Source organism: Phaethon lepturus, unplaced genomic scaffold, assembly GCF_000687285.1.
Source record: "Phaethon lepturus isolate BGI_N335 unplaced genomic scaffold, ASM68728v1 scaffold9839, whole genome shotgun sequence".
In the NCBI taxonomy this organism is placed as follows: Eukaryota; Metazoa; Chordata; class Aves; order Phaethontiformes; family Phaethontidae; genus Phaethon; species Phaethon lepturus.
Window position 1 is genome coordinate 1 of NW_010565548.1, and position 26,589 is coordinate 26,589.

Consider the following 26,589-nt stretch of genomic DNA (forward strand, 5'->3'; position numbering starts at 1 on the left):
ATAAACTCTCCTTTTTTTCCTGAGTCCCAGCGAAACCCCTCTGTTCAGCCAGGCCCAATGGAGCTTTAGACTGTGGAAAGATACTCATTTACCTACAACAGGACTTCTGAGAACACGTGAATGACTTAAGTATAATTGGTAATTAAGATGACTGCCAAGAGATACAATTCAAGAAAGCCCTCATGCAAAAAAGGAGATGGATATTTGGTCTCTAGTCGTGATGGTAACCACAAGGCACCAGGTGAAGGCTTTAACTACAAATCAGCTATGAAAAAAACCCAAAACCTAGATAATCTAGTTTATGTGCTTCATTTTTTGTGTGTCAGGCGTATTCTGAGTGTACCTATTGGATGAGGTATAGCTCATGTCTTAGCTTGTTTTCTACCTCAGGTATGATTGGAGATCAGGTGAAAATTGGATACGTCGTTTCCCAGAACAGCTAAGGTACCTTCATGTACCAAAGTTTAGATTCATAGACAGCCTTTAAATTCATAAAATAAAAGAATTCACAGACTAGGTCACCTTCGATAGCTTGTCTTCTGAATCCATCATTGCATGTAGCTGATTAAAATAAACCAGAATCCCCTCTCATATGCCAAAGTAAGCAGCCTCAATGTGGCCCTAGTCTCAGAATGATTTTCAGCCAAAGAAAACTTCAGAAAGCCATGATTGGCACTTAAAAGACCTCTGGAAGGTCTTAAATAAAATGTTGAAAGCAGCTTGCCCTCCAACGGCTGCACACAATAAGGAGGTACAAGTAGCAGAACAGTTTGTAGTATCCACTAAAAACTTTGAAAAACAGAATGGAAGAGGGAAAGACAAATGGGGAAAAATGAGGAAGAATGGGCATGTCACTCCTAGCTCTCTTTCTCAGTTCTTTCAAAACAAGACTTAGAGGAGCTTTGATTGCATCTCTGGCTGTCTCATTCAACCTGGGCTTATGAATCATAGCAAAAACTGAAAGGGGGTTGGCAGCAACATGTAAACCTGCCATACATTTTGTTCTTCTCTTCTTAATTAAGGACTATTTTGAGTAGCGTATACAAATGTCAGCACATTTGGGGGCATCAATATACACCTTTAACTTAGCCTTACAGATAGATATATTGTTGTCTGTCAGACAGGCTCCGTAAATCTAATGCCTCTTTCAAAAACAGTGCTAGACATAGTACGGAAGGTTCTTGGGAAGTAAATATTTGAAGCCATGCTTAATTTGTCTGACTAAACGAGCTACTCATTACAGAACAGATGTAAAAAGCATGACATTAGGTAAGTGAAATAATTGGAATATAAATCTACTTGGGTGTATAGGAAAGACTGAAATGATATTGTACTTCAGATCTTGCATTAGTCACTATTGTTATAATTTTCTTTTTTAGTTTAGTCACAGCCAAGTTTTTACTGTACTCAAAATGCCACGAGTATGGGTCTTTACATGCAATGGAAGAAGTGGCTCTGTGGTTTGTTGAAGTTTTTATAAGACAGCACTTGTGAAGAAATAAAAAAACCCCTAGGTCTTGTGCAACTGTCCAGTGCATGTGTTCTTATTTGACTTTTGTTTTTCAAAAGTAAGTAAAGATCAGAATCAAACCAATTTGGACACATCTACTTCCTAACTAAGAAATAACCTTTCCAATATATTTTAACAGAAGTGTGTGTCTTCCTTTTTCAGAAACTTAGAAAATTTTTTTAAGGTAAATTCATTGCTAAAATATTTAGGAAGTGTGAATAAATATATTGAACGGAATTAAAAAACCAGAACAAAACAAAAGAGGAAAGCCCAAATCTGTTAGCCCAAACATATGGCTGACTATTTCTGTGTCATACTTGAGGACTTCTCCAAAGAGGTATGATCAACCTTAAGTACAAAAAGAATGAAATATGCACATGGATTAAAATTTGTACATTAGTAAGAAGGATCCCTATACAATAATGACAAAGTTGCTGTTGGAATGATGACATCTTTGTATTACTTCCCAGAAGAAAAGGCACTCTTCATTGAGGCAAACAAGCTGCTACATCTGAAACAAACTATTCCCCAAAAGACACAAATGGCATAATGTGCTTTATGTGCCTCATAGTTTTATGAAGGTGAAGAGAGGTCAACAGCAAGAAAAACTTGGTAATTTTTTCAAGCATAACATTTAATCATCTTTCTTTGCCAGAGGTAATGCGTCTGTAACTCTGTTTTTGCTGGATACTGAGAGGCTCTGACATGAATCAGATAGATAGGCTTTTTTTTGCTTTATTTCTCCTCCCTAGCTTTCCCAAATACCCTTCAGAAGACTTCAACTCTCTCTCCTATGCAAATTTTGCCTACACAACAACTCTGCTTATAAATCCTTATTCTATCTTATTCTGGGTTTTGTTTTCTTTCTATCTTCTTGTCTCTTTTCCCTTCTTCTCTGTTTTCTTTTTTTTCACGACAGTATAGGTAAATTCTAAAAATCATTGCTTCGATACCAGAATGAAGACAGCACTTATGTATATAGCTATATACACAAGGCTTTGAAAAGACAAAATGTCATGGACTGAATACCTATGGTACATGAGAAATAACGTTTTCAAAAGACTTTGCTTACTGAAAAGCTTTTTTCATAACACTGCATTTTTTTGAACTTTTAATTCCATTGTTTTTGTGATTAACATTTTATCTCTGTCCTTTTTCCCTTTCATTATTTTACTTAAGGCATAATTGTTAAAGAAAAAATAATGGCTTGGAAGAAAGGAACAACATCATCAGTACATGGATATCAATGAATGGCTAAGGTGTGGTACAAGGCAACATTGTTTTGTGTTCCCAGTCACATTAGCATAAAATAAGATTCATGAAATGTCAATACACAAGAATTTCCTTAGAACTCCAGTTAATAATTATAACAGGCTGGTTTACAGAATGGCAATGTATTTTCTGTTTTTTTTAATAAAGCCTGTAAATCTGTGCACAGCACATTAAAGTCGTAATTAAGACGTTTTACTTTTAGTTGTAGTAAGCAAATCTGCATGCTATTCACATTGTAACTTAAAAAAAGCCTCCAAGAAAGATATAATATGCAGAATTTTTAAATGCATTATCATAGTCAGTATATGTTTCTATCTCTTTGAAACATACTTCCAGAGAATGTTTTAGATCACATTTTAGAAATGTCCAATACATAAACATCTAAAACATTGTCCTCCTCATTCCTGTCTGAAAACCTATACACTGTGTACAAATCCTGCTTTCACAGGAGCCAGTGACAAACCATTCATGGGTTTCAGGAGGAGCAAGATCAGATGCAAGGAAGTGTAGGTTTTGTGCGATCTCAGTGCAATACCTACCATCCACGTTATTGTCAGCTCTCGATTGCTCCCACCCCCTCCTCCGACATCAGAGGGAGCCACATTAGGAGCTAGAAAAATAGAAGAGACAGGAAAAATGACTACAAAGTATGCAGTCAGTAAAAATATCACTATTTACTTTTCTTTTTACCAGCGGGCCAATGAGCACACGTGGCACACACAATTAAAATAATGGTAGTGTGTAATAGCTGTGAGAGTCTGCGGTCTTGCCAAGACTGATGCATAGCTACTGCTGCAGGAAACATGCCAGTTCTAACCATAGCTAGCAATCATTCTTCTTTTTAACAATATTCTCTACAAATACTTAACAGGCTATTCAGAAATGGAACACTCCTCAGAGTGTTCAGAGAAGGACTGTGTAGTGTTCTTGTGCTTCCTCAGACACTGGTATGCCAAGGGCTCAAGCACCCAGGACTTGCACATATATTTACCTTAACAGACTGTGATCGCTTCCATCTACTTCAATGGATTTACTCGCAATGTGTAGGGTTAAGCCCATGGATATATATATTTGAAGCACTGGCATTCTAATCCTGTTCTAGATGCCTTCTTGATCGGCATGTTCAGAATGGGTAGAGATGTTCAGGAAGCGAAACTGGCATCGCACGTAGGAACTTACTAATTGCATTTTACACTGATACTCTGTGTAATGAAATAAAATCTGTTGATCTATAATCAGTGCACAGCTGAGTGGTAAAGCGGGATAGTCTCAAGGACGCTATTACAAATCGTTCCTGTAATCTCCTTTCTGTAAGACTCTTTGCACTAAGTGCACTGCAAAAGTGGTACAAAGTACCACTGAAAACTTGGGTGAAGCTGGCCTACCTATAGCGCATTAAACGTGCCCCAGGTGGTCATGCATTAGCTACATGCCCTATCTGCATGAATATGTTCTTTGTGTTAAAAATTCTTATATGATCAGACATTTTCTCCACTAATTGGTCAATGTCACAAGACAGTAAGGGGACAGTTCCTAAGTGCTTTCGTGCTATTTAAGATGTTTGCCGAGGCTTTCTCTGAGGGTCAGCTGAGAAGAAACACAAAGCAGAGAGGAATTAATGCTTTCAGAAAGGATAAAAATATGTAGCAGAAATTTGAGATTGAAATCAGCATTGAGTGCATGGTTTGCCTTATTTATTTCTGGCCTTCTACAAAACAAATTAGTGGAGAAAGAGACCAAACATACATATCATGACAAATGAAGAGGAAGCTTGAACTTATTACTTGGCCTTGCTACTACTGAAATACACAAGGAGTCACACTATCTATTATCTATTACATGAAGCATATAACTTCAGTGTTACGTTAGAAGCAGAGGTTTGCCAGAATGCTTAAATAGTCAAAGAAGACACACAGGCTGCCAGAGAAGAGAAAAAAGATTGTCTAATGTCTTACAAATCACCCTTTTCAAGAGACTCTCCCTCATTCTCTCAACCATTAAACCCAGGTTTCTCTCTCCATTAAGACCAGGTTACTAATTTAGACAGCTATACTTGGACAATTACTCTAATGTATCCAGAAGCTAAAATACATAAAAGCAGACTTTGATCCACTGAATTTCAAGAAATCACTGTGAAATGCGTTATTGATGAAGCAAGCAGATTTCATTAAAAAAAATCAGAGCAACATTCCTAGCATGCTAATAAAAGTTACTGAAATTACCGTTATCTACATGAAAAGAGACTTCAGAACAGAACAAATGTTAAAAATAACTACGTGGGGGATACGGGTTGTTGTTTGTGCAATAAAATATTTATCTTCTTCAGATTTACATGAAAATGCACATGCAGTACTGGTTCTGTAGTACCTGGAAGTTGACAGTGCAACCCATATCCTATTGTTGCTGCTCATAACAAATTGCAGCTTCTGGCAGAAAATGCACTTGGGAATAGAAGTTCATCTGCTAAGTGTTACTGATTTATACCATATTTTGGCATGGCAAGAAGTGCTGACTGATGCCTAGCAAGACTACATTAAGATTTTGCTTTGTTTCACCAAAAATGTCTCACACTCTGCCAGGGATGACAAAGGTGCTGTGCATGGGGAATCAGACAACAGACTAAACAAGACTACCTCTTCAAAAGCATTGCCTCCTGCTACAAAACTGGAGGATATGCCATTTTTTTGGGTGGCTACAACAAATACCGTGAACAAACACCACTGCAAACTGCAGGACACTACCACTATTCCACCTGTAAGCATTATTTCCCCTCCCTTTCTGTCTCTTTTCTGACATTTCAGAAATGTCTGTTGTGCATCAGGCACTCCAAGAAGCATGTGTAGTTTTCTTATTTAGATTCCTGGGTCTTCAAATACAGATGTTGAGTCATAAAAACTATGTTGCTAATAGCCAGTTTTATAAGCAGCAATTTCCTTTTACTTTAGTATTAAAGTTCTGTAGCTTTTCCTTCTCTGTCCAGATTAATTTAACCAATCTGTATTTCCTTTCTCCCTAAGCAACAACATTTTTAATGGTCCAAATGTGGATCTCTTTTAATAAATATTTTGAAATTTGCAACGCAAATACATTTTATTTTGAAAATACTATCTAATCAAAGCAATGACCTAGCTGGTGTAATTGCAAAAATCAATTTTTACACTTTGGTTTTGCATTCTTAGTTTCAAATCTCAAGCTATGGGACAGCAACTGTAAATATATCCAGGCTGTACATGGGTGCTAATATGTGTTAAGGAGGATATACTGGTATACAGGCTTTGTTGGATACAGTCTTTTTGCAGTGATGCATTACCTCCTAGAGCACTGCTGTTATCTCCTTTGTACAGTCAAACCAGATTGTACTATCTTGAATAATAACATCTAATTCCTCATTTTGGAGAATTCATTTTGAAAAGGATGTGCCTGAGCCTAAAGGATATCCTTAAATATACTCCGAGATTTTAACACTGAGCTATTAGACTGATAAGGGCATATGTTGTGTTGGATAATGTCACATCCTTGACGTGGAATAAGAAGACAGAGGACTAAGCCTTCAATCACAGAAAAATGGCGTTATCCAGTATAGCACACATCCTGTCATGTATTCTTTAGTCAGAACACAAACCAAACAGCAAGTGGACATTTTCCTTTTTAAACACATGCATTTTTTTTTTCATAAGTCCTTTACCCTGGTCCCAAGCATGTTCATGCATTCATACACACGCAGCCTGACTGATAGATACAGTGGGGGATCTCTGAAAGGTACAGTATGATTCTGTTTCAGCAATGGAGGCAAATTTGCCACTTGTATCACGATGTTTCTTTCCTGTCTGCTTTGATGCTATCGCATTTACACAGTCGGGTATTTGCTTACTAAAATCTATAGTAGTGGGTGGCTGAAAATATATTCTCTAGACTTGCATCTTATAAAGTGCTTTTTAAAAATAAAAAACAAAATTACAAAATTGATTAATACAAGTGTGAAAATTAAGAAGCACATAAAAAAACTTGACATTTTCTGTTTACGTACGAGCGCCTTCAGTTCTAATTCTTTGTGATGGCATACTAGGTTCTCCTGTCCCCAGAGTGTTTGTTGCTATTATCCGGAACTCATATTCCATCCATGGAATTAAATCAATCACTGTAGCAGATTCCATATTTCCTTCAATATCTGATGGTTCTGAAAAAATACAAGAAATTGCTTTAGAAAACAGTATTTTTACAAGAAGGTCAGCCAACAATGTGGTTGATTTCAGCAAAACTACAACTATTCTGCAACCACACATAGCTAACTGAAGGAAACTTGATGTTGTACATTAGGAACACCACATTTTACAAGAAGTACTCACGGCAGTGGCTGGGAATTTGGAAACTATGACACTGTCTTGGATAAACCTTTATAGACTTGTAAGTTTTAACTGGGTGTGAGCTAGCAAAAGAAGTACATGTAGTTATGAGATCCTTACTAATTACATATTGTAGTTGTAGAATTTCATTTTACCTACAGACAAATGTAATGAGAAATCTGGAATGAAAAAACAGTAAAATAAAAATTAATGATATAGACAAGGGCTAGACATGTGCAAATGTATGGTTCGATCAATTGATAAAGAGTGGTTTGTAAAATGTGGTCGTATTTTGGTGCACCTTATTAGTGAGCATGTTACAACTCGCTATCTAGTTCTGATCCAACAAGGGTAAGTGTTCTTGTAATTCCTGTGAAAAGACTTACTATCGTCATAAGGATGAGCTGCTTTACCATAAATAAAATGCGTAACTCATGACTCTGTCTACAATTCACAGACAATAGGGGCTGTTTCTATAGCTGTCTGTAGTTATAGAAAGACAGAGGATTGTCTTTTATTGTGTAGGCCAAGAGTTGTTTGTCAAATTAGTCTTGGGTTCAGAGGCAGATGAGAAATGAGATATTCCGCACTGGAAAGGCAGCTGATTTGGAATTAAAATATGAATGCAAAGGCTGCAAAAAGCCCAAGCACAGAAGTGTAAGCACCGGATGGTGTCACAACTTTCTTCTACCTAATGATCACTAAATTTTTCATTCCAAAGTGAGGCCCTGAAGGAGAAAGAAAAACACTTTCCATTTTCTTTCCACCTGCCCACTACCTTCCCTCATGCTTACTCAAATTATTTTTTTGTCCAGTCAGTAGAGCCATTGCAAACCTCCTATGGCATGCAAGACACGATACAAATTTGGCATTCCTTTTCCTGGGCTACTTCCAATCTCTTCATTTAATCTTACTGTGCCACAAATTCCCAGAATAGTTATGGGTACTCAACATGGTAAGAATCTGATCCCCTTAACTGGAAAGAGCAACATAAATGTAAACAACTTATTTCACAACCCATTCATATGTATTTCCATACTGTGAAATAGAATACATTTCTTTCTTTCATAAAACACACTTGATATTACGCAACCTGAGACGAATGATTTGGTTTGGGAATAACGGTAGTAACAATAATAACAACAGTTATTTCCAAAGTGCAATGCCGAAGTATATTTTTTTGTTCCCCACATTGAAAATTAGCAGCATTAAATGATAGCCTAAACATTAATGAGAGATCAATTTGGACTGTTCATCATGCTTCTTTCATATGAAAGTGAACATCAAGACAAACTGGGAGGAGCCCAGAAATTAAGTAAAAGTTTGCAGTGGTGCCAGCGATGGTTAGTATGGGGATTTTACCTGTTTTTTGAGGGAATCATCTATTAATCAAAATTGCTCAGTGTGGTTCAAATGAAAAAGCAATGAATTTGAAAACACCGGAATAGTTCATTTCAACTTTTCAGAAATGAATAATTTATATCTTTCCTGCTAGCTTCTTAAAAAAGGAGTTCAACAATCTAGATTCCTCCTTGCCCCACTCAAGATGTGAATCCCACTCAACATGCTACAAGGATAAGACTCAAAGTCTGACTGCATGTCTCAATGACTATCATCTCAATTCTGTGAAGCAGCAGAACTTCAGAGATGCAGATAAGTGCATCCCATCATGCCTGTAACGCTGCAAACAGGGAATCTTCTCGAGAAGTGAGACAGATGGGTCCAAGTGTCTGATCTGAACCAGACAGAGCAAAGATCTGAATCCAACACTTGTATCTCCTACACATATGTTTCTAGTTCTAGTAATATGCAGCACAAAAGGAAGCAGTATAAGAGCTGCCACCCCCGGTTTACAAATTCTTCCTGTATCTTCATATAACCTCGTTTTTTCCCAATTCCTTTTTTTTTTTTAAAATTAAAAATAAAAACCCTGAATTAGAAATAAAACATAATTTATCCTGAAAAAAAGCGGAGGCTGGTCTAAAAGGATCGTCCCTCCTGCGTATATTGTTACTGAAGCAAATCATGAGTTATTTGAATAGCTCTAATGCCTACATCAATTGTTTTTTTAAAGTTCAAATAAATCTATTCTAAGGAAACTATTAAACAAGATATAAGAGACAGGAGAGGTCTGGGGAAACTTCTAGTTTTATTTTCCAAGTTATTTAACATAAGTCATATACTAGTGCTGGACATTAGAGGTAATTATGTACAATAGAGCTACATATACTACATATTCTAGAACAGAAATATGATTAAAGCAGTAGGCCCAGTATTTTTAACTTTTTAATCTAAAAATGTAACAGAGATTTTCAGGTCAATATGTCAAAGTCTATTTCTTAGACATCTATCTCTGTAGTTTCAAAGGACAATTTAAATGAAAGACAATAGCTGAAACTATTAATAGTCTTAGTATTTAGAAATGCTGAGTATGTGATGCCCTAATTCCACAGGAAAGCACTGAAGTTATAACCTATTATGGTGGCATAATGAATCATATTGATAGGACAATTCCGTATAGTTTGTGGCAATGCTATCCTTCACAAAGCATTCAAAGATACTAGTAGTTTAAAAATATTGTCATAATTTATGCATTTATGTTAAATCTTGCAAAGAAATATACATTAGTATGCCCTGTGTTCAGGTAGGTGCGTCCTCAGCTGCAATTATGTGGCACAATGATGACATCCAGTGGTTAGAAGGGTAACCTTAGCTATGTTTTCTCCGGGGGTGCCAGTTTTAACGCAACTGGAACATAGGCAGCTCCCAGGGAAAAGCAGACAATTTTAACCAACTTTCTGCATAACAAATACAAAAGCGAAGACACCTGTTTGTCACCCAAATTAACCTGTACATAAATTTTTCTGATTCTAGTCGGGCGTGGGGAATGTTTCCAGCAAAAAGGAAAGAGGCAAAAAACAGGTGAAAACACTGGCCTGTTCTTTTCTGTATTTCTTGATATTCAGTTCAGGCCCTCCAAGTGCTGAGAACAAATCTGCTGACAACACACTGACAGGGCAGTACCCGCTCCCAAACCCTGCAGCAGACATCGATAGCATCCCTGGTTTCCTTTTATTGTGACTATTTTCTGATTAGCCGGGCTTTCTAACAATCAAACACTTTAAAACTGATTGACTTTATTACTTCTGGCATTACTCTTACCTGTTTTGGCATCTTTCCACTCTTCAGATAGAAAGGTTTTTGACTGGATAGTGTATTTAGAAATAGGGCTATGATTGTCTGTTCCACGACTCCAGGTAAGTGCTACAGCAGTGTCTCTGATTTCTTCTACTCTTATACCTCCGGGAGGGCCTGGAGGACCTGAGGAAAAAAATCGGTAGTTCATTTCACAAATTAGATATTCTGAAAATTTAAAGTTCACTAACTTTCCTACTTGTATTTATCAGATACAAGGCTCTCGAGTCTCATTTTCTACTTAAGAACAGATTGAAAATGTATATACACATTTTAATACTCTACAGTGATTCAAGGGATAAATGCTCTTGCATCTAACAACTACCAAATGAAACTTCTATGATTCCTGCCCAAGTAGTAATATTGAAATTTTCTTAAGTGAAAAAATGATACTTTGAAACTGGTGCCGCTCTTTTTTTCAAGTAACAGTGAACTCAGAGTCAGAAAAAATAAACAAAATCTTCCTTCCGTAATTCCACCTAATGCTGACCTTATTGGTGGCCCAACTTTAATCTACATTTCTGCTGTGCCATATGGGCCCTGATTGCAATTTATATGGAAAATCTTGTAACTTACATTGGAGAAAAATCATACTTTGAAAGACATTTCTATAGACCTCTTCACATTTCTCTTGGCTTTGATATTACTCCAGTGTGGTAAACCCTATCACCAGATTCAAACTTCCTACAGACTAATGTAACTTGAGTGAAAGCAGAACTAGACAACGTTTCTCCATAGTTCAACAAAAGCCTTCCCACAACAATTTCAAAAATCCATGCCAAAATGTGGAATCCACTACACCCGCTGAACTAAAAGCAGTCTTGTGAACTACATGGGTGAAATTGAACAACCTCTGCACCAGAATAACCCCACAAAGACCACCACGAAGGAACAGACGCACTAAGCTGTCAAAGGGAAGACATTTTGCACAAAACAGCCATTCTGCATCTGCCGTTTCAGTCTTGATCATCAACAAGGACCTATAAAACGATTTCTTAAGAGTATTTTCTTTTTCTTCAGAAGACAGACACTTGCAAAGTTTAATTTCAAAATTCATAGCTCTAGTGAATACAAAAAGTCATGAACTAAATACAGATGTTGCCTTGATGGCATATTACTATGCTCCCAACACCCAGCTAAATAATTACAGGTAGAAGCTGCTTGTCCTGAACTAGTTCACAGTCTCATCTCTACATTTTTCAAGTATTAAATACTACTTCTGCTCAAACCAACTACTTAAAAGAGCTATGTTAAAATAACAGCAATTTTTCTCAATCCATATTTGGCTTTAAGTTTGTTAGTCGTACTTCAGATCTGAAGAGATAGGCCTCTGTTCCCAAAACTTGCCTGTTTTTTCCAGGTGTATCACTAAACCTAATAAATGATATTTCACCTTTTCACCCAACCTCATCTGGTTTATTTCCAAACAGTAATGAGAGACAAAAAATGCATTTTTCTAAAAACATTTTTTACATTTAAAAATTTTTCTTCTAATTACTACTACTCCCACACCTCTACTTTGTGTGGGTAACTTTTTTATTGTTGCTGTGCCTTGGTCCCCAGAAGAGAGGCTAAAATGTGCAGATCAACAGGCACAGGTGATTTTTTCATAGACCAGAAAGCTAAGAAGAGAGTAATGCAGGCACATACGTATGTGAGTATAGGAATCTTCATCTGTAAAAGACACCACAATGTTCAGTAAGCTGTCTGTGCTATAAAACCTCAAACTTACAGTAATTCCGTAACACAAAGCTTAATACCTATTTACAAACTTGGCCTACAGATATTTTCTTTTCATATTGACTGTTCTGATTTTGTTGTTATGCTTCTGTTTTATGATACAAAGTTATGTGATATATATTAACCATTGTGTAACAACACAGACAATGCATTAGAACTATTGAGAAGTGTTTTCTGATTCCACTTCAGATATAATAGTATGCCAACATGATTCAGGTAATTATCCCAAAATCTGACTGAACAAGTCCCAGAGCATATTAAAAAAACCAACAAGAAATAACAGGATATATTTCTCTGCAGTGTTTACAGAGAAACCACAGAAAATCAAAACAAAAACAACTCAACAAAAAGAATGGAACGAGATTTCTACATCAGATCTACAAACACAATGTGCCAAATGTATCTTCAGCTATTGAGCTCTTTATTTTCTCCATAAATCTGAGCAAAAGGAATATTGTTGTTCCTTGATTGCAATTAATTTATCCTTCTAACGAGCAAGCAATTCCATTCCCGACTCTGAAAGTATTCAAATTTAGACTGGTTACTTAAAGAATATATATGCCACTGTTTAAAAAGAAATAAAAGTGACCACTCTACACAGTCTATTGGGCTATGGCCTATGACTTCGACAATCAAATTCCTGCTTGTTTCTTCTCCTAAGATGCAAGAATAGTTCCCATTTAGTATCCTTGGAAAAATGTACGTCAGTTGACTACTGGATTGCTCATAACAAACTTCTATTAAAATTCAAATCTTGGCATTGAAAACTAACCTACTAACTAGGTATCCTTGGACCTCCCTTTCAAGGTAAGGACTAAAAACATCACTGCATGTGGAAACAGCCTCTTACTTTTCACAGAGCTTGCACAAAGTAGAAGTCGTTGCTAAGAGCTGATTTTTAAGATGAAGGTTGTTAGTCAACTTCCACCCTGGTAACACGCATATTTGCTAGCCCAGCTCTAAGGACTCGGGTAGGTAAGGCCTGAGAGACCCATTCTCCTGCAAAACTGTTCACTTCAGAAGGCCTCAAGCTGGAAGTTATGGAAAGGTTCATCAGTCCCAAGATCTTCCTTTCCTTCTTTCTTTAGGAGATCTCTCTTGCCGCTTCTCACCTCACTATCAAAGTTTCTGAAAACGGCGTGTGTCAGGAAACACGAAGGACCAGCTGCTCCCTCAGGAAAGCTGATCCAGGACCCATGAGTAACCCCAGGGTTGGCAGTTCCTTCAACAATGGGGCACAGTCCTGCCGGGTCTGAATGTAGCGGGTAGGGCCAGGTGCCGGTACGGCAGTCCGAGGTACTGCAAGTAGTGGATCAAGTGCATCCGGGTGACAAACTACTGCGTATACCCGAGCGGTCCATCCAGGAGACAAGCTACCTACAGCATAGGTCTGAAGCCCATCTTCAGCCATCTGACGCACATCCTCAGACTTCCGAAGTCCAAGGCCCATTAAGGCCTGTTGGTGCACTCAGGGGCCAGTCTTCAGTGTGCCAGTATCGCTTGCAATTCTCCTGAACACAACAGCGACTTTAACACTCCAAGATCACACGGGACAATCCATATGTGCTGTTAAATTGTTTTGTGGACAGAAAAAATATCTTCATGTGCCCGCAGTGGCTATCCCTTACTGCTGCATTGGTGAGACGCGCTGGAACCTAGCTCTGTGTTTTCATACTTTGCCTCTTCCTACCAATGCAGCGAAGCTATAATGTCACCTTTGTCGTATTTCATCGTACATCTAACCTTACCCCTGTAAGATGCTGAGTCTTCCACTGACAAAAATGGCAGCAAGAATTACTCAGCACTAAGCAGAGCTGTGTTCATCGTATTAAAACACAAATGTCAAGCATCAAATGAATGCTGATGTCTTCCACAGCATAACCTCAGAGCAACAATTCTAACCATAATTACTGTGTTGGAAGGAGAATCAGAAGCTTGATAAGGCACCTTGTCTCTCTTTTTATTTTTAAGAGGAATTGCTTACGTAATACTAAGGCACATGAACAGTCCCTTCTCTTTTTCTTTGCAGATGTATGCTGCAGTTTTGCTGCTTAGTGTATTTGCTTTGACATTTCATCCAAACCAGATGACATTCCACTGGCTGTTAATACCCAGCTAGAATTAAATACAGAAATATTCAAGTCCACAACATCCTCAGATGACAGAAGTTCAGAGTCGAGGCACAAGCTATACTCCAGCTGCTATGGAGCTCTATAGTGTAACCGGAACGTGGGGCAGAGCATGCCAGCAGTGTGGCTCCAGGTACAGCTTATGGCCGCTTCGAATTGTCAGCACGACACAGCATTAGCCCTTCAGAGTGTGTAATGACCGGAGGCACAAGACAGAGTGAAATGCCCAAAGGGCATGAATTAACTCACTCTATGGAAACCATGCCTTGTAACAGGTCTTGCAGGATAGGTATGAGCAAGCACGGTGTTTTGAGACGGCAATAATACTTAACAGACACGAATCAGTTAACAATGCAGTGATAACCTGAACTCCAAATGTCCTGGTTTCTGACACTTGAAAACTAGGAACCCTTTTAATTTAGGCCTAGTATTACACACAACAATTTAATCCATAAAGCTTTACGAGAAAACAGAAGTGGCTTCTTAAAAATGTTACAGAGTGGATACTTTGAAATGATACATAAACCCTATTTTTAATAATGAACACCACATTAAACTGTCTAAAAATTACTTTAACAGAAGGGAAATACCCATAATAAAAAAATCTTTATTGCTTTTCAGGAAAGCATATGCTTAGTTAGACCTCTAAGTGTCTGGAAACAGAATCAGTACCCTGAGCAGACTTCAAGGACTTTGCATGTTCATGCACTTCTCATCGTAATTTCTGTAATTTCTTGATTGAGAAATAACATATTCTGAACAACCAGAAACGCTCTGCTTGTCCAGGTAAAAACCAGCCACGTTTCTGTTTTACCTGGAGAACCTTACCTCTTACCACCAGGTCAGCTGAAGCCGAGGAGTTGTCCACAATCGTCTGCGCGGTGCACATGTACCTCCCTGCGTGCCGCAGCTGGACGTTTTTAATGAGCAGCTCACCATTGGATTTAATCTGCCACAAAAACAGCACTTAGTGAAGCCGGTAAACAGCCCCGCACAGCTGTGCGATACCTGCCTGCACACCCCTCCCAACTGACGTACAGTGGCTGCTATTTCCAAAAAGCAAGTGCTTACTTCGAGAACGGATCACCCTCAAAGATACATCTGATTTATATGACAGCTGTTGAAAGTGTCCTGTGTTTCCTAGGGAGCTGCTGCTCTTTCCCGGACATGAAAAAAACAGGTATCTTAGTACATTTTTTTCTACAAGCAAACATCCCCCTTTTACTTCACAGAATCACAGAATCGTTAAGGTTGGAAAAGACCTTTAAGATCATCAAGTCCAACCATCAACCCACCACCACCACTACTTTTTGAAGCCCATATCTGAACGTTAAATTTATTCAAGACTTTTTTCACAAACAGCAGTCAGATGACTTTTCTTCACCATTACTTGCTTTTTTATGTACATTTGTATTTGTATGTAAGGTCCGCTATCTGCTGCTACCTGTGCTTGTACAGATGGGCAAACTGAATAAAATATTTTTGTCCAATGCCATTTCTGTGAACCCACTGAGTAACTAGATGTGCACCTGTACAACAAGGAGTAGAAGAGAGACCACTATATACGCCACAGCTATCCGTAACGAAAAACACATCTTATGTTAAGATATTTATACAAATGTTTAAAAATAACACACTTGAAATATTTTGCTTATCTATCCTGCAGTTTATTCCAGAAAAAGATTACGAGGTTAAATCATGGGGTTATACATGTGTTAGTCTTAAAGGTATTTCAGAAAAAATCACAAATGTTCTCTCCAAAATATATCTGATTGTTTTCATGAAAGTCAAAAGGTTACAAAATATTAACAGATGGGTTTATACCACACTATACCAAAAGGGGCAACATTCAGATTTCCTAACTCACTGCAGATCATTCAGAAACGCAACTTTTTAAAAAACCAAACACTAAGATAACTCACTGCGATCCTGACACCTTCACATGCAGGAACAAAAGGAATTCAGATGCAAAATGGTACATAAAAAAGAAACTGCTCAATATTTAGGTGGAAGGACATTATCAGCGGAAGGTTCTAGGGAACAGCAGAGACCCTCAATACACTCTCAAATACTACGGGCTGTCATTAGTGCCTCTGCATTTAGAGATTCAGAGTAATTGAAATAAAGCTACGTCATCCAGTTTATGTTTCCCTATTGAAAAGGAGGGGGGAAAAAAAAGTAAGGTTAAATGTTTTGCAAATGTGCAAACTAGAATGCCAGTTCAGGGTCTATACTTAGGAGAGATTAAAATAGCCAGATAAAACGATCCTTTTCCTTTCCAAACTCCAGTGACGATTTTGGATTCTGCTGGCCTAAAATTTCAGCACAAACTGAAATCTGTTAATACCACTTTTTTTGGTCCAACATAAGAATCACATCTTTAAGAAATCACTGAGGTAAACTGTTGATTGGATAAAAGAAGAATCAAGCACACATGAACAAAACTGCTTAATTCTGGAGAGCAATACTTCAGCTGATTGCCTCACAGGGCCAGGCTACACTGCACCTCTTCCATTTTTGAGTGACACAAGTACTGTTAGCAATGATGAAACACATTAGCTGGAACAGTGAACAATCCAATATTCTTGATATATTTCTGACCATTTCTCATTTAGTTATTATTAATCTATGTCTGTGTCTATACATATGTGTGCGTATATATATATTTTCACGCTTTTCAGCCAAGACTCATATAAGGGGGCTTTTAATTTCATTTGCCGAAGCGCGTGCAGGACGGAGATGAGGTGAGATGAGCTTTCAGGAAGAAAAATCAGTGAGAGTGTCAGTACTTCTACGGGAGCAGAGAGGGCAGCTACCTGCTCCTCTGCACTGCACAAAATTATAACAAAGCAGCTGCAGAAGTACAAACTCTGAATTTTCAGTTCCTGGCTTTTTTTTGTTTTGTTTTGTTTTGTTTTGTTCTTACTGGTTTTGGTTTTAATAAAAGAGACAAACAATTCTCTATTTGAGTGCTGTGTATAAACCTTTAGTTTATTAACACTAAATGTCATCCTAGAAAGAACCACAGCGCCTGTGAATCTCTGATCATTGCTTGGACTTTGATCTGCAAATAAACATAAGCAAAGGTCGGGCAAAGCAAAAAGGTTTAGGAAAATTGCATAAAATTAGAATTCGCATAATCATATTATTACTTCAATAACAAATGATTACAAATTCATAATAGCCTTAGTACTCATTAATTCCTATGTTAGCACTTTAATTAAAATACTTTATTATATTTATTAATGATGTGCTCATATACTTGCTCTAACATTAATTTCCCTTGTGTGAACCAGGTCTTAAAATCTAAATGCTGAAAAAGAGATGGGAAAATGTAACATAATTTAAAAATCAACAACCCATAGATATGGTATTGTTTTTTGTTGGTTCAGAAGCTCTCCTGGAGCAAGGTTTTAATGCAGTTAGTGATGAGGCTTTCCATACCTCAGAAGAAGCTTAAGTTCTTGGTGGTAAAAGAAGAGCTTACAGAGCAAATAAAGAGCATGGGCATCAGCAAATTCCGTCCACAAATTAGATATGAATGCACTGTATGTTTTCATTCAAAAACCTCAGCTTGGCTAAGTTTAAAAATGCCTTCCTTAACTCAGAGAAAACTGAATCACAGACTGGAAATAGCGATAGCAGTACTCAGGGATGTTCCAAGGGTATCTGTGGTTCACCACTCAGTTATTTACCAAGTTTCAAGCAAAGACTTTCATCATATGAGCCCTATATTTATGCCTTAATAGTGGTGTCAAAAATAGCATTGTATGACCTATTTCTGAGATTCACTGTTCTCTTTTGACTATCACCTTTGCCGGTGCACTCAATTCCTGAAAGCCATCAGAACGTGACCCTGTGTGATCAAAAATCATTTACAGGAAACTAGTCCTTGACGGAAAGCAGTATCTGCTTCTGTTGGGACCTCAGAGACAATAAAGGAACTTATGTTACTATGAAGGTAACAAGCCCTTTGTAATAGTGAAACTAACTTGGCAGAAATAGAAGAACCTGGTAAGCAAAGACAGTCTTTTTTTTTTTTTCATTCAGGTTCAAAAATTAGACATCTGAGCTTCAGAGGTCTGTAGATACCCAGTAGAGGTAAGATGATAAAAGAAACAATGAGAAGTAATGTGGAAGAGAGGGGATTCTTGGTGATGGGATCAGTTTTTCCAAAGCTAGCCATAATTTTAAATATCTTTTTCTGTTACCTGTACCTAAAATTATTAACTCTAAATGAGTTCATGTGAATTGTTTTGTTCCTGCCAGTAGAGGATCTGCTATGTGGTAGATACAAGTAGAACAGATAATCCAACAGCTGTTGATGAATGTTAATGTAAATGTGATTACAGCTGTCTTCCTGATATTGAGATCAGAGATGACATGGGGACACCACTACCAGTGCAGCTGTATTGTCTCTTCACAGAATAGCTTATCTCACTTTGTTTTATAAGCGATGGCTGGCATGAAAGTTACGGGTAAATAAAAAACCCAGCAGGATAACGATGACAGAGTCATTCCCACTAAAGAATCTCTTCCTTCAGCAAACTGTATTTATATGTAAAGGAAGTACAGTGCTAATTCTACCCCTGAAATGTGGACTGGGAAATATTTCCAACAAATATATTATTCTTCTCCATCCAGCATACCACTGAGAATGCCTGAGGACACTGTGCTTGGTACCAGCATCCCTGTGGTAATATGCCCCATTATTTCACTTCCAACAGCAGAAAAAGCCTAGGTACTCGTTCATTTATATTTATGGCTCACAACTTTATGGCTGGTGACGAAAATTCACAAACATGGATTTTGGTACTTTGTGAAGCCTCACAAGCACATAAAGTTACAGACAACTGATTCTGCAGTGTATTTTTTTAATTCTAGCACAGAAGTTGGCATATCTTGATCCTTTGAACAGGCTACATTTCTTTGTGCTGGAAATAGCACTGTGGATTAATAATAGGTTTCCTCAAAGGCTTCTGTCAGAGCTAACTGCTTGCTGGCTTCACCCTCAGCACTGTGTCTTCTGCTTTCCTCCCCCCTCCTTGCTCTTAACCACTGACTCCATGCATCTCATTCCATGCTCACTACATTACTATTAGGTCCTTCCCTCTAAATTTTACCTCAAACCTAGCCAAAATATGCGACCTCCAACCCACTCATATCTAAAGCATCTCCCCAATACATCAAGGCCCTGAAAGCAATGTATTGAGACAGAGCCTTCAGAGTCCTGGGACTCTTCTTCAGAAAAAAACAGTAGGTCAGTTGATTTGCTTCATGAAAAACCATCTGTCCCCTCAATATATTCAACAAACAGTACTGAATGAGCTCACTACAACTCTCCCACGTTTTGTTCCAGTCTACACACAGCCTCTTCTTCCTTGTCAGTGTGTAACTGAGCTTTCCTAGCTAAACATTCTTCTCCAGTTCTTCAGTTCTCCTCCTGACCTTCCTATTCATTTCCTGTCATATAGCTGGAGATAGATACAGAAATATATAAATAACTATATAGCTATATATAGTCATATAGCTGGAGCTAGACTCCACACTCTGCAAGGAGGATTCTCAGGGAAAGCAGTCAAGAAAAATTAAGATGAAAATCCTTGTATCTCTTCTGCTGCAGAAAACTGTGGAATGTGTGAGCAGAGATTTATACAATAAAACTAAGTGTCTCCTCAGTAATATACTGAAGCAGAGGAGCATGCAGTAAAACACCTGTCTACCGTGCCCAGCCAATGAACTGCAAATTATAATAATTTACAAAACTCAAGCAGGTATTAAGTTATACTCCTCTAATAGGATCTTTATAGTCCAACTTAATCTCTGTGGTTTACAAAAACAGCTGTTTTGGAGACTTTCCCTTTTTGGCAATTGCTGTCTCCAATCTAGAATTCATCTCACCTATTCTAGACATCTGTAGCGTGGATTTTTGGTATCTGAACTAGCCACCTTTTACAGTCAAAGCAAAGAAACAGGCCCTTCCATGTGTGATTTACCTTAATGTAAAGTAACTGTCTGGCCACGCATCTCCAGAACATTATGAATGTGGTCCTAGAAGACTGCAAAACTTTTTGTACTTTGGAGAGGGATATAGTAAGATGAACAATATTCGCGTAAGGAAAACAAAGATTTTGAGAATACAGTGAAGGTTATTGAAGGTTAACTGTATGATGGTTGCAGGGAAACCAGAACAAGTTATACAGACCGCTTGGATTCAGAAGCGACTTCAAAGCTGAATAGAGCCTGAGCTACAAGCCCTGCAAGTTCTGTGCTGAACATGTTTGCTTGCCTTTGTGCCACATCCCTGAACCTATGAACACTGTAAAGCACACTGTGGATTCAGCAGGTCTTAATTCCTGCTCAGTAGCAGTTATGACTCTGAGGTGTGTCAGCACCATCTTGAACCATGCTCCTCATTCTGTGAGAGCTTTTTAGTTGAGTGCAATGCTGTGCAATGTCCCACATCAGTAAAGACACCTTGCTTGTCCTGTGAACTCCTGGGGAGAGACTCCCTACCAATTCTGCAAAAAAATTCCATCATTAAAGCTGTTGATAAGGTAAATAATTCCTAAATGTTAAAAAGAAATGATTCGCCAGTTCTCAGCATGTTAAAATTCCTATTTTGATGGAAATTAGATATTTTGATGGAAATCAGAAAGAACAAAGCATAAAGGTCCATGATATACTTTCTAAAATGACCTCATTCTTGCTAGTACCAAGCTTTGGTCCAACACCTTAACTCCTTATTTCAAACAGCAGAGCTTCTGCTTGTGGTGAAAGGTGCTGATATCCTATTTGACAAATAACTGTGCACCTGCATATAAATGTATTGGCTGAGCAAAATACTGGCTGCCTTTTGCTTTCAACACTCAGTACCATCTTTGATACACTTCATTTAACTATGAAGTTAACAACTGTATTAAACCATCACAGAATCACACAACAGTTGAAGTCAGAAGGGATCTCTGGATCTGTCTTGTCCAACCTCCCTGCTCAAAGCAGTGTTGACTGGAATAGGTTGCTCAGGGCCTTCTTCAGTCCAAATATTCTGAATAACTTGATGGATGGAGACAGTCCGTAGCCCCTCCAGTCAACCTGTTCCAATGTCTGACCACCTTCACAATGAAAATGTTTTCCTTATGTTTAATTGTAATTTCCTGGTTTTCAGATGCTGCCCATGACCTCTTGTCTGCTCAATGGGTGCTAATGAGAAGAGTCTGGCTCCATCTTCCTTAGCTCCTTCTCACCAGGTCTTACAAATTTTGACAAGATCCTCCAGAGCTTTCTCTTCTGGAGGCTAAATAATCCCAGCTCCCTTGGGCTCTCCTCATATGTCAGATGCTTCAAACCATTAGTCATTTAATCCTGTCAGTGAGAAGTTCAGCAGAAAGTTTGGGGACATTCATTTATGGTTCTTCTCCTTTTATAATAGGAACAGAATGATTGCTTTCTACTTTTCAATATTTTTTAAATGCAAGATGTAAATTTCATAACAAAACTCAAGTACCAAACAATAGAAACCAAGAATCTTTGGCATGCAAAAATTTTTAAGTGAATTCAAAAATTCTCACAATTTAAAAAAATATAAAGCAACGAGCTGCAAGTTTCTCTTATAAATAGTCTTGGTCACTCCAACTTTGCACCTACCGTTTTGGAATTCTATGTTTTGCTGGCTTTATTTTGTTTTTGCAGAGGAGAGGGGAACTCAACATCTCAAGTGGGGCTCCATGGAATGTTTTTTTTTGACAAATTATGATCACAAAGCAGCATTAGGCCTTGAAGCTGTCTGATGTAAAAATAAGGATAGTACCTTCTGTGGGATGTAAAAAACACACTAGATGTCAAGAATAGAACTTATAAACCACTTCAGCAAGGTACTTGATCCAGCTATTACATAATAGGGTGATACAGGCCTGCATTTTGGTAGGTACTCAGGTATCCAAATAAGAGTTTTTCCTTACGTTCTTTTGATAATCTCATTGCTAATATGAGAAAATGTGAGCAAGCAACAAGTCAATTATTGTCTCGATGACAAAACTCAATATCCAGCCTTATAGTATTTTTCCATCACCACTCCCTCTTTCTTTTAATTTGTATAAAAGAAAGTTATTTGCAAGGAAGCCAAGCTCCTGAACACTTGTATGGGATTCTAATTTAACTTACTAAAGATGGAACAGTGAGAAAAATGTCAAGGTTTCAGATTCACTGATATTGTTTAAGACAACTAATAAACAATGTGGCAAAAAAAAGGAATATCAAAGGTACGGAAAGTATTTTAAAATGTATGCATGCCTGTATGTGACTAAGACTATTACAGCCTCCACTTGGACTCTTCCTAAGTGTATGTACAAGTTTCTGACTTCAATCAGTTAAATTATGGAGTTCCTCTTCCTGATTGTCCATACAAATGGACTAGAGGGGCTCCAAAAGTATAAAAAAAATCATACATAAAAGTCAAAAGCAATCAATTTAATAGTAAGATTTTTAAGACTCCATTTAACTCTCTGAAAGCTAACCAATTAATATGTATATACTTTTCATTTTAAATATCACTGTCACAAGAAATCAAAACAGCACAAGAAATCAGAACAGACAAATGTTCTTTTGATAAATGAGTTTTAGTATTAATGTAATGCAAATTAGTTTTGCCTTCAGCAATGATGGGATACCAAAGCTTCCATTTAAAGAAAGAAGACTTATGCAGGTATTTACATGACTTTCATTAGCATTCCATTATGTGTATGTGACAACAGTATTATTTTGAGAACTGAAATACTGTGGCTGTACCAGGTTTCAGCATGTTGATCTGCACTGTCACATAAATTAATAGTGATATTATCAGGAAGACAGATGAGGATCCTTCATCAACAGGAAATTATAGCGCAGACAGCATGCATCACGTATCCAGTAATTTTAATATTCACGATGGAATATTTTTTTCTTTTATGTTTGGGAAGGGTTGGGTGGCAGCATGGACTCCACTGCTTCAAGCCCAGCAGTTAGGGCTGCTGCCGTCAAATGCACAACAGCTCACCCCTTTGCATCCGAGAAAGCCTGAGCAAACCTGCCACCCAGTGACTTGAGCTCAGAACTGCCAGGGAGATGGAAGCTCACACAGGAAGGAGAAAAACCCTTAATTGAAGAATATGATAATAAATGAATGAAAAAGACATATTGAAAGTGCATATTCCTCTAAATTACATCCTATATAAGCCTTTTTATTGGAAGTGCATATTCCTCTAAATTACATCCTATATAAACCTTTCTATTAGATTCGTCGAATTCGTTAAAAATCCTGCATTTGTTATTACTTAAGTGCTAAATTGCTGAATAACTACAAATCGCAATTCCAGACTTCAAATGCAATCTCTGTCCTGGGTGAGGAAGACTGAGCTGCCTGTGGAAGAAGAACAGAGATTACCTGCTTTTGGTTTGCATTTGAAAAACCAGAAATAAGGCTTAGGAATGTGAAACAAGAAGCTGCCCCTGCTAAAATAACTTCTACCAGTATTGACCAAGGGCAAAATGAACACAACAAACCGAGAAATATTCTACAGGAAGTTGGAGTGCACACTGACACATAAATTAATGAATGTTTGGATCTAACCTCCTTAACTGTCTAACTGCGTAAAGAGCACTTCAGCTGCCTCTGCATACTATGGATTATCCACCTCCATAATCTACGGAAAGAAGAAATCTTCCAGCACAAGATTCAACACTCACATGGAGTGAACCACCTCTCTCTCTCTGCAAACTGTAGAAGGTCTGTAGAGACCAAGCTAGCCTGGCAAAGCTAGGCTGATTTAGTTTTAAAATCAAGCACTTCAATAAAGCGCCTAAAGTATTGTGGGGTTAATCAAAATTAATGGATGTTTGGATCTAACCTCCTTAACTGTCTAAGTGCGTAAAGAGCTAGTTGCTCTTCAGCTGCCTCTGCATACTATGGATTATCCACCTCCATAATCTACGGAAAGAAGAAATCTTCCAGCACAAGATTCAACACTCACATGGAGTGAACCACCTCTCTCTCTCTGCAAACTGTAGAAGGTCTGTAGAGACCAAGCTAGCCTGGCAAAGCTAGGCTGATTTAGTTTTAAAATCAAGCACTTCAATAAAGCGCCTAAAGTATTGTGGGGTTAATCAGAATTTGGGATCAGGAGATCCAGGACCACTGGCTATCTGGAAGATGAAACAGGTGGCTGGGAACCTAAATATTCACGGAGAATTACACCTCACACACTTGCTGAGGCCCTTATTTGGCCCCAGATTTGTTCACTTGAAGTGCTTTCCTAGAAAGTGCCCTAAAATTGGGTTTACATTTCAGAATTAAATTCCCCTAAAAGAAAAAAAAATCCAATTGCCTTCTATTTTCATTATCAAGAGGAAAAACCAAAAGTGTATGTCAATGATATAAAAACTTTTGTTCAACACATGATCAAAAGATGAGAAAGTTCAGGTTCCTTTCTTTTTTATTGCATGGTCTTGCATTACAAAGTCCTCTGGTAAAGGCATTTTTACCTTCCTTCCACACCAAAATTACTGATTCATCACCACTTTCAGCCTGATTTTCTGTTTCACAGAAGACAATTTTTTGTGTGACTTCTGTCAGGTAGCTAAAAGCAATCAACTAAAAAAAATTTGACAGAAACAGCGTGGTTTTATTTTTTCTTTTACAAGGAATACATTTAATGGGGCTTTACTCTTTTTTGACTGACACTCAGACTCATTCCAGCCTTTATCTAAGGACAAACTAATGCCATTAGGAGGTGATTCAAGCTTTTTCACGCTATTCCTATGCACTGATTTACTGAAGTGTAAATATAAACTTATCAAAAACATGGCTTAATAGCCACATGCAGGAAATGTTTTGAAAGATGCCAGCGTACTAGTGAAGATCTACATATTTTTTAATTCCTGAATCAACACAAAATACGTTGCAAACTGCTTAGTACCCTGCTACTGAGTTTGGACATAGACTTTCGTGAGATTTGTTGCAGAAAAAAACCCTTTATGACTTTGGGTTTCAATGTTTTTCAGCTAATTTTATCATACTTCTACTGTTTTTTTGGACAAGGACTTGCTCTCTCACTGGAAGAGAGCAGTGTGACTTATGGACATTTACAACCCAGCAAATGAGCAGGCTGAGGCAACCCTGACTCCACAAAGGACTGGTTTGCTCCAAATCAGACTAAATTAGTTATGCTTGAAACATCTTACCTGAAGATAAACAGATATTGAAAGAGAGAAAAACAATCTCTTGGTCCATGGAAAATCAAATAATATTGCCAGCCTAGAAGAAAGACTCTGCAGGAGGCACTGTTACATGGTACATCATTTTGAACATGGAGCTGAAACTGAACATGGCTCCTGGTGTTCCCAGACACTACAGGTACCATTAGCAACCTTTTCTCTCCACATCTGCAGTTCCTCTTGGGAGCACAAAAAAAAAGATATCTAAATTTGAGGATTTTTCTATCATTTAATCCCAGACCAACAGAATAAATATACACACATATGGACAACCACTCTGAGGTTGTTGTTGAATATTAGGTAAATCAGCGTGTAATTAGGCATAACGAGAAGGGACTTCTAATAGAGGTATTAATTTTGAATAAGCCTGGTAGGAGACTAGCTATGGTTATCTTAAAAAGATAACCATACATGCAAACACAAAATATCTACGATTCCTCTTTCTACGTGCCAAAACAAGTGTCTTTGTATTAACTTGTTTAGCCTTCACACAAACTCTTCGTGCTCAGTGTTTACAGATTGTTTGACTCCTACCCACCATCTGTCCCAGTCTTGTGCCAAATTCTAGAAATGTTGATGAGAAAAACATGGGTAAGTAAAAGTGAATGCATATGCACACTTATTCGAGATAATCTGCACCCTGTTTACGATCAGGCTACCTACTTACCAGCTATATTCACTATTAATCAAAGTGGGATTTAACTGAAGTACCAAAATACTTACGTCAGTTTAGATATCTGATTTCAGGTATCTATCTGCAAGTGTCTACATGTCTGTAAGGTGTCTAAATTGTAATTTTATTTTATGTTCTTAGCGTACTGCATCTTTCTAGACCTGAGCCAACACAATAGAAAAAGTAAACCCGAAAAAACAGCTATTCACAATAAAGAAAACTAGGCTTTCACATATTAAGTAAGGATCTATAGTATCTTACCATAACATTCCTTTCATAATGTTCGTGCTCTTTCTCAAAATCTATTACAAAGCCATTTAGAGACCAAATAAATGTCAGGTCTAATGTGGGATCATGGGATGCAATGCATTGCATGGTAGCATTCTCTCCAACGGTGACATCAACATTCAACGGAGCTAAAGTAATCCTTGTAGCTTCTGTGAAGTTAACAGCAAACATGGAAAATTGCAATAAATA

General features: G+C 37.7%; 1 protein-coding gene across 1 annotated transcript in view; it reads right to left on the reverse strand.

Annotated features, from left to right (window-relative positions):
* Nucleotides 1-3,321: 3,321 nt before the first annotated feature.
* Nucleotides 3,322-26,589, reverse strand: part of LOC104627111 (contactin-1) — a gene marked incomplete at its 3' end in the record, with an annotated part of 59,204 nt that continues 35,936 nt past the window's right edge. The window contains exons 13-17 of the mRNA XM_010295218.1: nucleotides 26,374-26,549; nucleotides 15,018-15,138; nucleotides 10,288-10,446; nucleotides 6,810-6,959; nucleotides 3,322-3,392 (exon numbers count right to left, since the gene is read on the reverse strand). Of these exons, the coding sequence (XP_010293520.1) occupies nucleotides 3,322-3,392; nucleotides 6,810-6,959; nucleotides 10,288-10,446; nucleotides 15,018-15,138; nucleotides 26,374-26,549 (677 nt within the window). The remainder of the gene's footprint in view (nucleotides 3,393-6,809; nucleotides 6,960-10,287; nucleotides 10,447-15,017; nucleotides 15,139-26,373; nucleotides 26,550-26,589) is intronic.